The 17,374-nt window shown below is 44.4% G+C and overlaps 1 protein-coding gene across 1 annotated transcript; it reads right to left on the bottom strand.

Annotated features, from left to right (window-relative positions):
• Nucleotides 1–9,663: 9,663 nt before the first annotated feature.
• LOC122320702 lies at nt 9,664–12,649 on the bottom strand. Its single transcript, XM_043208869.1, has 2 exons — nt 10,427–12,649; nt 9,664–10,002 (listed from the first exon to the last, which is right to left on the bottom strand). Exons 1-2 carry the CDS (start codon nt 12,647–12,649, stop codon nt 9,664–9,666), a joined length of 2,562 nt encoding a protein of 853 aa, XP_043064804.1.
• Nucleotides 12,650–17,374: the final 4,725 nt, after the last annotated feature.

Raw genomic sequence — 17,374 nt, 5'->3', positions numbered from 1 at the left:
CGCTACATAGTGGACAACAAAGAAGCTGCAATCTGCGCCTTTCTGGATATAGAGGGAGCCTTTGACAATGCGTCGCATGATGCTGTCGTAGCGGCCCTCGCCAGAAGGAATATAGACGCGACAACAAGAAGGTGGAATGGAGCCTTGTTAAGCTCCAGGCAGGCAATGGCGACCATTGGCAACAGCACAATGACCGTTGCCACAAGCAGAGGATGTCCGCAGGGTGGAGTCTTGTCTCCTTTACTGTGGAGCCTACTAGTAGATGAACTACTAAAGAAACTCGCCGACAGAGGAATACAATGTCAAGGCTATGCCGATGACATAGTAATAGTAGCCAAAGGGAAATTTGAAGAAACGCTCTGCGATATTGTCCAACTCGGACTCAAGATAACGCTCGACTGGTGCAGGGAAGTTGGGCTTAACCTCAACCCCGCAAAAACAGTCATTGTTCCTTTTACAAAGAAGTACAAACTAAAGAAGATGAGACAAATCATACTACTAGGTACTCCCGTAGCAATAAGCCGGGAAGTCAAGTACCTCGGAGTTACCTTCGACAGAAGGCTAACGTTTGCAACCCATATGCAAAAGACAGTGGATAAGTGCCTCAGGGCTCTCTTCACCTGTCGGAAAATTGCAGGGAAATCTTGGGGGACCCCAAATTATCAGATGGTTATACCTTATAATTGTGAGGCCCATACTCACATATGGGTCAGTAGCCTGGGGTAAACGAGCTAGGCTCGTTACCGCACAGAAACAGCTTCAAAGGCTGCAAAGACTGGCATGCATATGTATGACAGGAGCAATGAGAACCTGCCCCACTGCGGCACTGGAATTTCGCATGGAACTCACTCCGCTACACTACGTAGTAGAGTTACAGCGGAAGGCCACCCTACTAAGAATCACTTCTTGTGGTAATGGCAGTGACCGCATCCTCAGTTCTAGGGATGCAGCAAAACTACTAGTCGAACTTCCCCTGAGCTCACACCCCAGGGACGAAATGACAGTAGAATTCATCTTTGAAAAGAATTTCTCTGCTCATCTGAGCAACAAGAAAGAATGGACCACCATGAAGGAAGTATACTCCATGGCGAGTCACACTATAGCATGGTATACGGACGGGTCTTTAACACACCAAGGCACTGGCCTTGGAGTAGTAGGACCACGAATCAAATACCATGAATCGTTAGGCCAATACACCAGGATATTCCAAGCTGAAGTTTGCGCCATAGGGCGGTGTGCAGAGCTCAATATGAAGCGTAGGTACACAAAGAAGGACATTGCGATCCTCTCGGACAGTCGAGCGGCAATTACTGCACTATGCAGCAATAGAATCAACTCAAAGCTGGTACGAGAAGTAAGAACAAAGCTGAACCTTCTGGGCAGCAACAACAGGCTGTCATTAAGATGGATTCCAGGACACAAAGACATATCCGGGAATGAACTAGCCGACAGGGGCGGAACGACCCCTTATAGGACCCGAGCCTTACTGTGGCATATGCAGACACACAGTCAAAGATAACCTAAGAACGGAAGAGGTACATATGAGGTAAGCCTGCTGGGTAGACACCACAGGCCAAAGACAAGCCAAAACCCTCATCGTCAATTATGACATGAAGAGGTTTAAGAAACTTATACTACTAGGGAAGAGATCACTTAGGATAGTTACCGGCTTACTAACCGGACACTGCAAACTGAGGAGACACCTATTTAATATAGGGATTACAAACAGGAAAACATGCAGATTCTGTGATAGCGAGGATGAAACGTCCCTACACATAATATCAGATTGCCCAGCACTAAGTAGCCTGAGGAGCAGAACCCTCGGGTCCAGGTTCCTTACGCTTGGGACCTCTGGAAGCATCGACCCGAAAAAGCTCCTTAACCTTATCGAAGGAGCCGGGTTGATGGGTGAGCTCTAAGCTCAGATTGGGGGGTACAATAGATCCAGTTGGGTCGAGGTAACCTTTTCCCCCCTAATAATAATAATAATAATAATAATAATAAGCTTATTTATCCTGTCCCAATAAAATTTAATTTTTTCTATTCTTACTTAGAAGGTTGTAATTCTATTTTCCCTCATATCGTCAAAAGTCTCTTTAAGATAAGTTTCTAGTTGATTAATTGCCCTATCTAGCTTGCTTTCATCTAGCGTTGCCCTTTCCTGCGTACTTTGGCTATCGGACTGTTTAGCGGACTTTAAGGTTTGGTTGATGCGTGCTTTAATTTTCTCAAAGCACAGCATCATCTCTTTATAATGGTTATTTTTAAAGTAGTCATGATCGACTACTCCAATTTTTAAAAGGGCTTGGTGATTTATGATACACTCGTCTTTAAGTGTATCAAACTTTTTCATTAACTCGAATGACAAGCATGAGAGTTCTTGCAACTCCCTACTGGCAGTAGTGATTTCTACTTGCCTCTTTATAAGAGCAATTATTTGAGCGGACAACAAGTTTATCTACCTTTTTTTAACAAAGAGGTCATTCTTAAGTTTAGTCTTATTTTAGTATTATAATATTATTATAAACAACATAAAATTGACTTATCTGGCCTTGCTGTTGTTGATGCTGTAGCTGCTGTTGTTGTTGTTGTCGCCGCTGCTGATTGTTGTTGCCGCTGAAGATTGTTGCTGTTGTTGTTGTTGCCGCCGCTACTGATTGTTGTTACTGATGATGGTTGCTTTTTTTTATCGAGTGCCGATGGTGCCGCTCGCAAATGATTTTTTGAGATTTTCGACTATTTATATAAAAATCACTGAAGACACTGATTTTTTTTTTATGAATTAGATCGTATATAGAATTAACTGATGTCACTGATTTTTATTGAGGTATTGATGAATTAGAAATTTTATATAATACTTTTCACATATACTATAATATCCACTAATGTCACTTATTTTAGCTTTGTGCACTTTCGATGTTTCTCCTAGGGCCTCGAAAACGCCCAAATACAGATGCCGTGGCAATTTCAATTTTTATTAATAATGCCAATTTCTCGTTCACAAAATTTTTTAATTTTTTTTTTTTTTTATTTATAAAACATTTCTTTTTTATCCTTTTGCTTTTATTTATATTCCGTTTCTTACGACTTGTGGGGGAAAATGAGAGTCAATTATTTTGCAACCTCAACAAAACTATAATTTTTTACTCTAAGGTGCTGGTCTTACTCCTGGTCTCTTACCACTGGTGGGGATTACTGCAGGGTGCCTCGATGGACCAAAATGTAAGGCTCCAAAATAAGGACACTTACAGGGTTGAGTTTTTGTATGAAATTGATTTTATTCTTTCTTGCGTTCGGTTTATATAGGCAATATTTGTATAAATCTATGGCCTACGCAGAGGCCGCGTTTGCTATCAAAGCGGTAGAGTTATCTTTGAACCCCGCACAGCAACCTTTTGGTATATACTAATCTTTCAAGTGATAAGTATATTTTTAGACTAAAATAGCCTGTACTTAAAACTATGAGTGTCAGCAGCACTCACTTATTGATAGTTGGTTAGGGCTCAAGCCTGATGCATTTAAATTTATTTCTAATTAATAAGTAATAGTACTAGAGCTGGGTTTTGCATCGCGATTTCTTTATTACAATTATTTACTTACCAGCTTTAACCGTAATATCCTTTGATATAATAGTTCCAACATTGTTTATAGCACTACAACGATAGATTGTATTGTGTATATCCTGCTGAAACTCTTTTTCATTAAAAGGTGTAAAGTGCAACGAGTTGTTACTCATAACATGACGGAGCTGTAAAAAAGGTAAGTAGTTCAAAAACAATTAAAATTACTAGTTCGAGGCGGAAAGAGGCTAATCAATTTTCAGAGGACTAAAACAACAAATATTAGCAAACCTACAACTTGTTTCATACTTTTTAATGAGAACAGTATTCCCTTTTTCTCAACGAGTAATATTATCTATATATATAGTAAAAGCAAGTTGTGTTATTTACACCACTTATAACACAAGAACGGCTGAACAGATTTGGCTGAAAATTGGTAGGGAGGTAGCTTAGAGCCCGGAATAGAACATAGGATACTTTTTATTCCGTCCGACATACCAAAAATCGCATATAAACTGAGTTATTACCTCATCACACTGACAAGCACATGCTACCATAGCATTTAAACTCAATTTTTGTGATTTTGGTGATTTGAAGTGAAGTGAAGTTATTTGTGATTTTGGTGAATTGAAGTGAAGTTAAGTTTTTGTGGTTTTAGTGAATTGAAGTGAAGTGAAGTTTAATTAATAACAATTATTCCCGACAAAGCCGTAATTCAAGAAGACTACAAAATACTGCAAATGAAAGGACTGAAGGAGAACAAAACATTGCACGTGAACAGCGCCGCGTTAGTATGGCTCGACTTCATGCTTCTCAATCAGAAGAACAAAGTGAGGCAACCCGTAACACGGCTCGGTTGACAATGCAGAATCGTCGAGCTTACAACAGAAGATATTTATCAAGTGCTGTCTTGAATCAAGCAGCGTTTCAATACGATTGCATCACCGATAACAGCTTGCATCCCAGCGTTTGCATTGGGCAAATGGACGTTTTTTGCGAGTATTGCGGTGCATTGAAGTTTTCCGGAGATTATGCTGCTTTAATGGTAAAGTGAAATTGCCATTGCTGACTCCGCCACCTGAGCCTTTGCTTTGTGGTGAAACACAAGAATCACGCCACTTTCTTGCAAATACTCGAAAATACAATGGTTGTTTCCAAATGACATAATTTGGGGCAGATATTATCGTAGTACGAGGACTTAATCCAACATTTAAGGTTTTTTTTGGTATTACATATAATAATAATAATATAACTATATAATAACTTACTTTATCTTAGATTTAAGGGCAGATTCACCATCGAATTGGATCATTACTACCTTTCGAAGATACACAAAAAAAATTTTTACAAATATTTTTCATGGGCAACATGGAAGAACAACTTGATCGACGCCTAGGGATCAATGCAGGGATGAAGCAAGCTATTCTTCAAGGCTGGCAGTGTCTGCTTCATGAACCTCATGCGATGGTCAGGTTGTTTAAGAGTGCTTTAGAGCGCATGCGAAATGATCACTATAAAGATGTCATAAAAGCAGATAAACGACCATCTGGAATACAAGAAAGGACATTGTTGAGCTAATAAGCTTTTTTATTAGCTGTTGAATTAAAAAGACGAAAATTTAGAGTTCGATTTCTGCAAAGGCAGCGAATTTATTTAGCAGAAGCGATTAACGAAAATGGTCCGCGAGATCGAAAAGAAGTAATACAATTAAAATTGAGACGCGGATCAGCCGATTGCTGACCCAAAGTAGAAGCCGACAAGCAACGAGAGAGAGCAAATAGAAAGATAATTAGAGAGCGAGAGCGATGGTAATTATGCAGATAAGCTAAGAGCTAGCATTAAGAGATCCTAAATATCTGCTGCGGCTGGATGACCCGACATACTCCCCCGTTGGAAGTCTGGCTTTCAACAACATCCTTAAGGGGCAGCAGACACAGCTTATTTACTGCTCATTTCGTCACTCCTGATGTTGTCTTGAGAACTGCAACTCGAGCAACTCATCTGCACCACACAGAAGCTCAATGACTCTCGCTCGGGGCCACTTCTTCGGAGGTAAGTCCTCGTCCTTGACCAGCACCACGTCACCGGCAACCAGGCCAGGCTTCGGGGTGCGCCATTTGGAGCGCTGCTGCAGTAGCGTCAGATATTCCTTCTTCCATCGGGTCCAGAGGACTTGCTGCAAGTAGGCCACACGTTGCCATCCATCCAATCGTTCCGTCTTCCTCCCCCCAATAAGCCAATACTGGGATCGAGTTATGCAGAATAGGGCCCGAGGTTCTGTGTGCTGACTACGCTCATGAAAGTGAGTAATGATGGCGGCAGTGACAGGATGGCTCCGTGGCAATATGACTGGATGGCGGCCATTGAAGTCCAGCGACGAGCTTGGCGATTTTATTAGCAGGACCTTTCGACGATCATTAAGGCGATCTAAGCTATTCTCCTTACTAACGAGAGGTACAGCAAGGGGCGAGAATAATGAAGAGCCATTGGAGACGCCATATCCTCCGGAAATAACCCATCCCAGTCGAGTCTTTTGAATAAGCGGTAATCCAGGTGCGAGCTTAATTTGTCCAACGCACAACAGCTCGTAAAACAAACTGGCTCCAATCAAAAGATCCACACGCTGAGGGATATAAAATGTAGGGTCAGCTTATTTAATGTTTTGCGGTATTTTCCAGCTGCCGGTGTCCACATTAAAACTAGGCTGTAGCTCACTTATATTGGGGGCAATAACTGCGGTTAGGTTCACCGTGTAATCAGACGTTCGGGACTGCATCGTAATATTAACTAAGTGACCATTTGTAACAAAGCTCGAATCACCGATTGCAGTAACAGATGCCGAGGACTTTATCTTCTTTGTTTGAAGCTGATCTGCAAAGCGTGATGTTATTAGATGCAGTTGAGAGCCCGAATCAAGAAGGACTCGACATGGAACGAAAACTCCAGACCGATTTTTTACGAGAACGGTGGCAGTGGCTAGGAGCACATTGTCAGTACTGAAATCCTGAGCAATAAGAGCAGTGGATGTGGAAGGTACGGCAGATGGTTCTACGACAGCATTGAGTGAGACAGCGGCAAGAGCTTCTGGAAGCTGTGATCCTGCCTGTGGAGAAGCTGAGGCTAAATTTCCCAAGTGAAGGAGGGTGTGGTGTTTAGCTCCGCATGTACGACAATTGCTGGAATTGCACCGCCTCAATTGATGCCCTATCTTAAGGCAGTTTATGCAAAGAGAGAGCCTCTTTACTTCTTGAAGCCGATTTGCAGGGGGCAGGGCATTAAAATCTTGGCAGTAATGAATGGAGTGACCAGAAGCATTACAGAACGAACAAATCCAAGGGTTAATATTTGTGGCAACAAAAGCGGATCTACGAGAATTAGATGTTCCGTTGTGTCCCACCTGATTGCCAGACGCATAGCTTGCCATGGCGAAATCCATGGTCTCCAATGTTCTGCATCGCTGCTCCAAAAATGATGCCATGGATTCCCACGTCGGAATTAGATTGACGGATGCTGGATCCTCTAATCGCTCCTCCCATTTGGCCTGGCTCGCAGGATCTAGCTTTTGAAGCAGTATTTGGACGATGATGCATCCTGCGATTTGTTCCGTCGTGCCCAATCCCTTTAGAGCACGAATATGAGCGTTGAATTTATCTGACAGATCACGAAGCATCGAGACGGAACCACTCTGCACTGCCTTAAGCCCCAGGATCTCAGTAATGTGTGCCTGAAAAACCAAACGACGATTATCAAATCGGTTTTGCAATAAGTCCAAAGCCACAGAATAATTGCCGTCCGAAATTTCCAGCGAGCGGATGGTTTCCAACGCAGAATCCCTCAGGCAAGAACGTAGATGCTGCAGCTTTTCTATGTTGGTCAGGTCAGGATGACTATCTATGATGGTTGTAAACATAGAATAGAAATCTGCCCAATTCGCATAACCTCCAGCGAATTTCGGAAGTTCAAGAGCGGGAAGTGGAATCGCTCGGCGCAGAGCTTCCCGCTGCTGATGGCCGAAATGACCGGGCGTATTGCCATCAGCAAAGGTTGAGTGCTGAAGCAGTTGCGAGGAACGCTTTGTGATCTCCGATCGAACCGTCGACTTCAGGATTACGACGACATCATCAAATTTTTCCTCCAAGTCATTTCCAATTTCCTCAAAGTCCAATTCTTCCAGCTCGTTGAGAACCTTTTTAAACGCCTTTTGAAGCTCCTCGATGAGTTCCAACCTCACATGAAGGCCAGAAACGTCAAAAGAATTCAAAGCCGAACTTGAAAGGGATTCCACTAACCGCTCCACTCTATTAAACATTGAAGTTGCCTTGCGCCTCAAAAATGTCACCCTGTTTGAATTGCGATTGTCGGTGACGCTAACCGAATTTTCTGAAGCCATGTTAAGCAGCAACAACAACAAATAAATGCAGCAGATTCGGCGGGCAAAATTCGGCTTCAGCAGGAAGATAAGCGTAACGGGGAACAGCGAAAATTCGGTCCGCTTCTGGTCTATATACCGCCTTATGTAAAGCTTTTGTAACCAGAGTGCTATTATTTGCATAAATCAATTCATTTTATTGTTTTACAACAAACATAAAGTGAGATATGTATGCAGCAGACTCAGCGGGCAAAATTCGGCTTCAGCGGGAAGATGAGCGCAAAGGAGAATGCGAAAAATTGGTCCGCTGCTGGTCTATATACCGACTTATGTACAAGTTTGTGTAACCAAGAGTGTTATTATTTTCACAAATCAATTTATAATATTTGTGTTGTTTATGGCAGGTAAACGCACAATGTAGCTGCAACACAGATTAAGCAAAATATGCAGCCTGGTAAAACAAATTAATTTTTGTGACTTGCACTGAGTCCCTTTTATGCACAAATCACGTCGGGGTCACCAATGTTGAGCTAATAAGCTTTTTTATTAGCTGTTGAATTAAAAAGACGAAAATTTAGAGTTCGATTTCTGCAAAGGCAGCGAATTTATTTAGCAGAAGCGATTAACGAAAATGGTCCGCGAGATCGAAAAGAAGTAATACAATTAAAATTGAGACGCGGATCAGCCGATTGCTGACCCAAAGTAGAAGCCGACAAGCAACGAGAGAGAGCAAATAGAAAGATAATTAGAGAGCGAGAGCGATGGTAATTATGCAGATAAGCTAAGAGCTAGCATTAAGAGATCCTAAATATCTGCTGCGGCTGGATGACCCGACAGACATTTAATGCTCCAACAATAGACGAAGTCGCCATCCTGATTGTTGGGGAACAATTTGGAAACCGCGATATTGTGCTCAAACGTCGCGATACTGGGCAACTGCAACAAATATCTGAAACTCATCGATCATATGACGCATTGCAATACCCGCTAATGTTTTGGTAAGGAGAAGATGGATATTATTTAAATATTAAAATGATAAATCCAACTAAATAACACTTGATTTTTGTAATCGACCTGAATTCATTACTGTTGTGAAATGAAATGAAATTATTCCTTTTCATTTATAAAACAAAAAAAAATTTCTTTATCTTTTAATCACCAACCGAAATTTTACAGAAAACTATCGCCATCTGGTGGCGTCGATTACAAAAATCAAGTGTTATTTAGTTGAGCTTCTCTAAGTAAATGAAAGTGAATCCAAAGTAAATACAGAAATGAAGCGTTATACGTGTCCGCGAATTATCCGTTTTATTGAAGTGCTCTTTGTGGTGCAGCGACGGCTGGCGGTGGTGAGCTGTGGGGGCGAGAAAGAAACACTCGGCGATCGCGGAAAAGTAAAACTACTTGGATTTCAATCGTGGCGCGGACCGGCCGGGCGTTTATTCATGCGATTACGTTTTGGCACTAACTTAAGCTTATCTAAGCTAGCCGCTTGGAGGCGCAGCGGAGACTTCTTACGCTCGGGGAGTGGAGAGCCTGGACGGCCGAGCGCGACACGTTCAAAGCTCCGGGAGAGGGAGAGAGGGAGAGGCCTGAACATTCTGCCCTCTTGCAACCGCTGGCGTTGCAACATAATTAGCCCTGGTTGGAGGCGCCGGACAGGATCCAGCCGAAAATGGTCTTCTGGGCTACTGGCAGTCCCTCGGCGACCAGGTGGAATCCTGGTTGGATGACCTATGAGCGCCACGGTGTCCACGATCTTCGGACCCGCTGAGAAGCGGAGCCCCTTTTGGAAGGCTCGGTGATGTGGAGCAGCGTGTGATGCTCCTCATCGCACGTTCTGCACCGGTCACCGCTACGGCAGTCCTCTTGCGAATGCTCGTGGGCAAGGCAATTTGCGCAGCCCTTATTGACAAGAACTGCCCGTAGCCGCTTCTCCGCGCTCAGCTTGAAGAACCTCTGGCATCTCTTTAGAGGGTGGATCCCCTGGCAGACTCGGCACCGGTAGGACTGCGTGCCTCGAGTCCGCCTGCTCTCCAACACTTGAGCGTTTTGCTTACGCGGAGCCATTATCTACGGGTTTCGGCGTTGGATCATGAAAAAGAAAAAAACAAAGGAAGGTTTTTTATAAAGGTACGACTCGGGGCTTACGGACTACGGACAACGACGTATGGATTACTGGGTAGAAGTTTGGGGAGCCTCTCCGGGAAGGAGAACAATTTTGGCTACTGGACGCCGGACAATGCCGCGCGCCGTCCGGTTGTCGACTACGCGGACATTGCCATCGGCTCCAGGAAAGACGGAGTCGATTTGAGGGCAGATTGTCGTCTTTGATGACGACCATGTCCCCGACACGCATATTCTCGGTGGGACACTTCCACTTGTTGCGCTTGTGGAGCTCTTTAAGGTATTCATCCTTCCATCGAGCGCGGAATTGCTGATGGAGCGCTTTCAAATGTTGCCACCTGTTTAATATGGTCTTGGATTCTCCCTTTACTTCGGGCTCCACTATGGATAGAAGAGGGCCGCCGACAAGAAAGTGCCCTGGTGTCAACGCTAGAAGATCAGTGGGATCCTCTGACATGGGAGATAGCGGTCTGGAATTTAGACAAGCTTCAATCTTCGCTAGCAGAGTGGCAAGTTCTTCAAAGGTATATTTCCGCGTAGCTGTGCATTTATAGAACAATGCCTTGAAGCTCTTGACACCAGCTTCCCATAGGCCTCCCATATGGGGTGCCCCGGGCGGAATGAAATGCCAGTCGAGCTGCTGATGACTATACGCATCAGTCACAGATTCTTTAACGGCCTGGAGAAAATCCCGAGACAGTAATGTGGAAGCGCCAACAAGGGTCTTCCCATTGTCCGACTGCACTTGGCGAGGACACCCTCTTATGGATACGAACCGAGCGAACGCCGCAAGAAATTTCTCGGTCGTCAGATCTGAAGTAGGCTCCAAATGGATAGCCTTAGTGGAGAAACAAACGAAAACCAACACATACCCTTTCGTGATAAGACATGCTCTACCAGTGTAATGTTTTATATAGAAGGGCACTGCGTAGTCCATCCCCGTGTACGTGAATGGACGGGAGAATGACACTCGTTCTCTTGGCAAATTTCCCATCATCTGAACTTGCAATCTCTTTTTGTAGATAACGCAGACCTTGCAGGCATTGATAACTGCCTTCACCAAGTTTTTAATTCTCGGAACCCAATATCTGGACCGGGTGAGACGTACCACCAACTGATTACCACCGTGAAGCGCTATGAGATGCGTGAACTTTACCAGAAGCCGAGAGAGTGAACATTCGTACGGGAGGATTATCGGATGTCGTTCATCGTAACGCAAACTTTCAGAGGCTGTGACACGGCCACATGCCCTTATCAGCCCCTCCTGATCTAGGAAAGGGTTTAAGGAGAGGATCGAACTGGAAGGGGGCACCGGAAGCTTCTGACTCAAACAGCGATACTCGTTCGTTAAATACCTGCGCTGAGTGCAGAGAATCATGAGCCGTTCGGAGGCGACAAGTTCCTTGGCCTCCAGACGGATATCTGAAAACGGCGATTGTTTTTTGTACCGACTGATAAATCGCTGGACATACGCGAGGACCCGCAACGCTCTATCCAATTTGGAAAAACGATCAAGGAAGTCTTCGTTCGGAATATACGCTACGTGGGCTTTGACTGCTCGCTTTTCGATCTCTGTCACGGGTAGGTCGGTCCCCTGGCTAGGCCATTGGCTGCGTGGCCTTTGCAACCACGTGGGTCCATGCCACCAGAGAGAACTACCGACAAGCTCTGGAAGGGCCACCCCTCGACTAGCCAAGTCAGCGGGATTATGTTCGGATTGAACGTGTGACCAGTTGGCTGCCTCTGTGGACTGAGTGATCTTCGTCACTCTGTTGGCAACGAATGTAGTCCAATGGCAAGCTGGTTTTGCTAACCACGCCAACACAATAGTGGAGTCGGTCCAGCAGTGGAGATTCGAATTCAGCATCGGCATGCTGGGAAGGATCGCTTCAGCCATTTCGGCATGCAGTAAAGCTCCGCACAGCTCTAGTCGAGGAAGCGACACAGTTTTGACTGGCGCAGCGCGCGTCTTGGCGGTGAGCAGGTGTACCATCATGGTATGTCCCATCTCTACGCGCACGTAGATCGCAGCGCCGTAGGCTTTCTGGGAGGCATCACAAAATCCGTGATGCTCTAAGCGAACTTCTGGGCGAAAGGAAACCCATCTTGGAATCCGGACCTGATCAAGGATCGAATAGCTTTGAAGAAAACTGTGCCACCTTTGGCACAGCTCAGATGGCAGCTTATCGTCCCACCCCAGCTCCTGAACCCAAATCTCTTGCATAAAGATCTTGGCACACACAACAAATGGAGCGAGCCAGCCTGCCGGATCAAACAGTTTGGCGATTTGGGAAAGCACCTGGCGTTTTGTGGGGGACATTTCTGTGGGTAGATCTGGTGGAACGAAGAAAAACTCATCGGACGTCGCTCTCCACCGTATACCGAGAGTCTTGGCTGTACTTTCAGTGTCGAGATCAAGGAAATCGCTGTTCAGAAGATGATCGGGTTGGATATGAGCTAACACCTCTTTGTTGTTGGATGTCCATTTTCTGAACGGAAAACCCGCGGAGTCTAGGGCATTCTGTAGCTCTTTTATTGTGAGTTGAGCATCTTCAGCAGAGTCAGCTCCCGAAAGGACATCGTCTACATACATTGCACTACGAATGACTTTGCTCGCTCTTGGATGGCTGAGCTGCACGTCAGTCGCCAGCTGTTGTAGGACTCGTATCGCCAGGAAGGGCGCACAATTAATCCCGAAAGTTTCCGTCTTTAATTCAAAATCTCGAATGTATCCCTCGCTGTTTCGGAATAAAATGCGTTGGAACGGGGTATGCTTCGGGTCTACCCAGATCTGTCGTTACATTTTCTCGATATCGGCACTGTAAACGTATCGGAAATATCGCCATTTCAGAATTTGAATGGTCAGATCGGACTGTAAGACCGGGCCAGCATGAAGGATATCATTTAGACTGACCCCATTCTCTGAAGGGCTCGAGGCATTGAACACCACACGAAGCTAAGTGGTCGTACTTTCTGGCTTGAGCACGGCATGATGCGGAAGATAATAACTCGCAGAATCATGGGTAGGAAAGACCTCTTTCATGTGGTTGAGATCAAGATATTCTTGAATGACGGTATCGTACTTCATTTTCTGTTGGCTGTCCCTTTTCAAACGCTGCTCGTTTCTTAAGAATTGAGCCAACGCGAAGGATCTGGAGTGTCCCAGGGCGGACTTTACGTTCTCCGGATCACGGAAAGGAAGGCTTACGATATATTTTCCACTATCGTCTCTCGTGGTTGTCCGAAGGAAATTTTCCTCACAAGCCAAATCGGAACCTTTTGCCACTTTTATTGGCAGATCCTCCACCTCCCAAAACTTGGTGAGAAGTTGATCTAGGTTTGAATCGAATATATGGTAGATTCGAGTGGAGAAAGCGGAAATTTGCTCTTGCCTAGTAGCTGGTATTGGTTCGGTAAGGATCCATCCGAATATAGTCTCTTGACCAAGAAAAGAGCCACAGATGTTTGCTCGGGTGCCGCTTAGGAGTATGGAAGGCAGCAGATCAGCCCCGATTAACACGTCCATTTGTGCACTCTCATAAAATTTCGGGTCCGCCAAAGAAAATTCGGGAAGTTCCCGTAGGAAATGCTGCGGAATTGAGCAGGACGGAAGTTGACCAGCTAATTGTGGAAGGACATAGGCAGTCGCGTCTAGCTACAGACCAGGCCTGGTCGGAGATCGAATTGAAAACTGGCTGAGTTTTTTGGATTCTGGGAGCTCAGGGAGAGGGAGAGCGGGAGAGGCCTGAACATTCCGCCCTCTTGCAACCGCTGGCGTTGCAACATAATTAGCCCTGGTTGCAGGCGCCGGACAGGATCCAGCCGAAAATGGTCTTCTGGGCTACTGGCAGTCCCTCGGCGACCAGGTGGAATCCTGGTTGGATGACCTATGAGCGCCACGGTGTCCACGATCTTCGGACCCGCTGAGAAGCGGAGCCCCTTTTGGAAGGCTTGGAAGGCTCGGTGATGTGGAGCAGCGTGTGATGCTCCTCATCGCACGTTCTGCACCGGTCACCGCTACGGCAGTCCTCTTGCGAATGCTCGTGGGCAAGGCAATTTGCGCAGCCCTTATTGACAAGAACTGCCCGTAGCCGCTTCTCCGCGCTCAGCTTGAGGAACCTCTGGCACCTCTTTAGAGGGTGGATCCCCCGGCAGACTCGGCACCGGTAGGACTGCGTGCCTCGAGTCCGCCTGCTCTCCAACACTTGAGCGTTTTGCTTACGCGGAGCCATTATCTACGGGTTTTGGCGTTGGATCATGAAAAAGAAAAAAACAAAGGAAGATGTTTCATAATGGTATGACTCGGGGCTTACGGACTACGCATAATGACGTATGGATTACTAGGTAGAAGTTTGGGAAGCCTCTCTGGGAAGGAGAACAATTTTCGCCACTCATTTGAGGGCAGATTGTCGTCTTTGATGACGACCATGTCCCCGACACGCATATTCTCGGTGGGACACTTCCACTTGTTGCGCTTGTGGAGCTCTTTAAGGTACTCGTCCTTCCATCGAGCGCGGAATTGCTGATGGAGAGCTTTCAAGTGTTGCCACCTGTTCAATATGGACTTGGATTCTCCCTTTACTTCGGGATCCACTATGGATAGAAGAGGGCCGCCGACATGAAAGTGCCCAGGTGTCAACGCTAGAAGATCAGTGAGATCCTCTGACATGGGAGATAGCGGTCTGGAGTTTAGACAAGCTTCAATCTTCGCTAGCAGAGTGGCAAGTTCTTCATAGGTATACTTCCGCGTAGTTGTGCATTTATAGAACAATGCTTTGAAGGTCTTGACACCAGCTTCCCATAGGCCTCCCATATGGGTGCCCCGGGCGGAATGAAATGCCAGTCGAGCTGCTGATGACTATACGCATCAGTCACAGACTCTTTAACGGCCTGGAGAAAATCTCGGGACAGTAATGTGGCAGCGCCAACAAAGGTCTTCCCATTGTCCGACTGCACTTGGCGAGGACACCCTCTTCTGGATACGAACCGAGCGAACGCCGCAAAAAATTTCTCGGTCGTCAGATCTGAAGTAGGCTCCAAATGGATAGCCTTGATGGAGAAACAAACGAAAACCAACACATACCCTTTTGTAATGAGACCTGCTCTACCAATGTAATTTTTTATATAGAAGGGCCCTGCGTAGTCCATCCCCGTGTACGTGAATGGACGGGAGAATGACACTCGTTCTCTTGGAAAATTTCCCATCATCTGAACTTGCAATCTCTTTTTGTAGATAACGCAGACCTTGCAGGCATTGATAACTGCCTTCACCAAGTTTTTGATTCTCGGAACCCAATATCTGGAACGGGTGACACGTACCACCAACTGATTACCTCCGTGTAGCGTTATTAAGAGAGAGGCTAACCAATATAACAAATAATTGTAATCTTGACTAGACCTAAGTAAATATCTTTTAACCCAAAAACATGTATATAAAGCCTAGGTTTGACTCAATAAAATTTGTACGACGTATTCACTTCTCCGCAGCCCAATTTGTATTGTACTTATTGCGGCGACTATTGCCACTGGTATTGTACTTGCGGCACGCAACAAAAACAAAAACTCTACATTTCAGCATTCAGAATTCAATTGAATTCATACATTTGGTTACCCCCCGACTTCGAACCGCAACCATTGTTCAGATTGGGACTCCAATTTGAACCCGCATCATCGATCATAGTTTTGATCATCCTTAAATAAATCACGGTAGTGATTAACAGGTCAACTAGGCGACCAAGCATTTTTCATCTACTGCTGTCAACTTGGCGATAGACAGTTTTAAAACAGCAGATTCTAAAAACCATCAGACAACTAGAATATTCTGCGATTTGTGTACGATCAACTTGGCGATCAAAACACACACACAACACAAAAATAGGATCTTGATTTCTGACCATTCTTACAATTAATTTATAAACCACGGTGTGAGTCGAGGCACATCATTAACTAAATACCTCTTAAAGGTTTATAATTAAAAGTAAAATATGGCATCTTCAAGCATTCGCTCCTTATTGGATGAACAGCATGCTCTGGGTGAGCGCATCCAAAATATTATAAGGAATTTCAAAAAAGATTCCGAAAGCAGAAAAGCTAAGCCTGCGTATTATACAGAACGCTTGGCTAATCTGGAGGGTCTATGGGTAAATTTTGCCTCCAGAGAAGATACAATCCAGCGTACCCTAAAAGGTGAAAAAATTGATCATGGGTATTTCAGAAATAATTACTTTCTTGAAATTAGAAACCTGGTGAGTGAATATCAAAATATATTCACAACAAATTTGTCAACACTGCAAGCTGAAACTGCCTCCCTAACGTCTACGGAAGAAGATTTGGAAATTGAATCAATGTTCCGTGAGCAAAGGGTGCTCATTGATACTTTAGAGCGCATCATGGTAAGGTGACAGTTGAAACACGCCAAAATTTTAAGGCGATCATATCCGAAAATTGGAATGAAATTAAAAGGATTCATGTCCAAATTCATAAAAAATTAAAAAACCCCAAAGGTAACGATTCCAAAATTTGATGGAAATTTTTTGCAATGGCAGCAATTTCATGATTTATTTAAGAAAATGATTCATGAATCTTCATTACCCATTATACAAAAAATGTGGTACTTGAAGACTAATCTAGCGGGAGAGGCTGAACGTTTAATTCGTCACTTGTCCCTAACTGAAACCAATTATTTGACAGCATGGAATATGTTGCAAGAGCGTTTCAGCAACAAAAGAGTATTATGCAATACTTTACTGCAAAAATTATTAGATCATGCACCAATATCTAGTGATGGTAAAGGCATAAAATCGTTGCATGATAATGTAAAGGAAACATTATCAGCATTGAACAATATTGAAATAAGAACGGACAATTGGGATTCGATTCTCCTGCACTTTCTAACAAAAAAATAAGATCGACAAACACATTTGCTCTACGAACAATCGATTTTAAACACAAGAGAAATGCAGCCAATAAAAGAATTTTTGGAATTTTTGGAGCAACGGTTTCTCACACTAAAAGCTATTTCTTCAGAGAAACCCAAAAAACCAACGACATGTGTAGCAGGGGCAGATACATTATTCAATTGCCTCTTCTGTAAGAAACCAAACCATAGCATTTTTAAATGCAATGAGTTCTTAAAAAAGACTCCAGCTGAACGTTCGAACTGGACTTAAAGGAATAAATTATGCGTAAAATGTTTTCATTCCAACCACGCTTCAAAAGCATGCACTAGAAAAGATTGTTTTACAACAAAAATCACAACACGCTCCACCACTTGGAAAAATTATCGGAAAATTCGGATGTCATTACTGCGGCATCAGCA

This window comes from Drosophila ficusphila, unplaced genomic scaffold, assembly GCF_018152265.1.
Source record: "Drosophila ficusphila isolate 14025-0441.05 unplaced genomic scaffold, ASM1815226v1 contig_758, whole genome shotgun sequence".
NCBI lineage: Eukaryota > Metazoa > Arthropoda > Insecta > Diptera > Drosophilidae > Drosophila > Drosophila ficusphila.
Note: the sequence above shows the minus strand (reverse complement) of the source record. Positions and strands in the feature narration are given on the sequence as shown.

Excerpts from the sequence above, each read along its gene's own strand:
- LOC122320702 (XM_043208869.1), bottom strand. The coding sequence starts at position 12,649 with ATGTATGTAGACGATGTCCTTTCGGGAGCTGACTCTGCTGAAGATGCT. Across the intron at positions 10,003-10,426 it reads TATCCATAGTGGAGCCCGAA|ATAATGGCTCCGCGTAAGCA; the intron begins GTAAAGGGAGAA and ends CGAAACCCGTAG.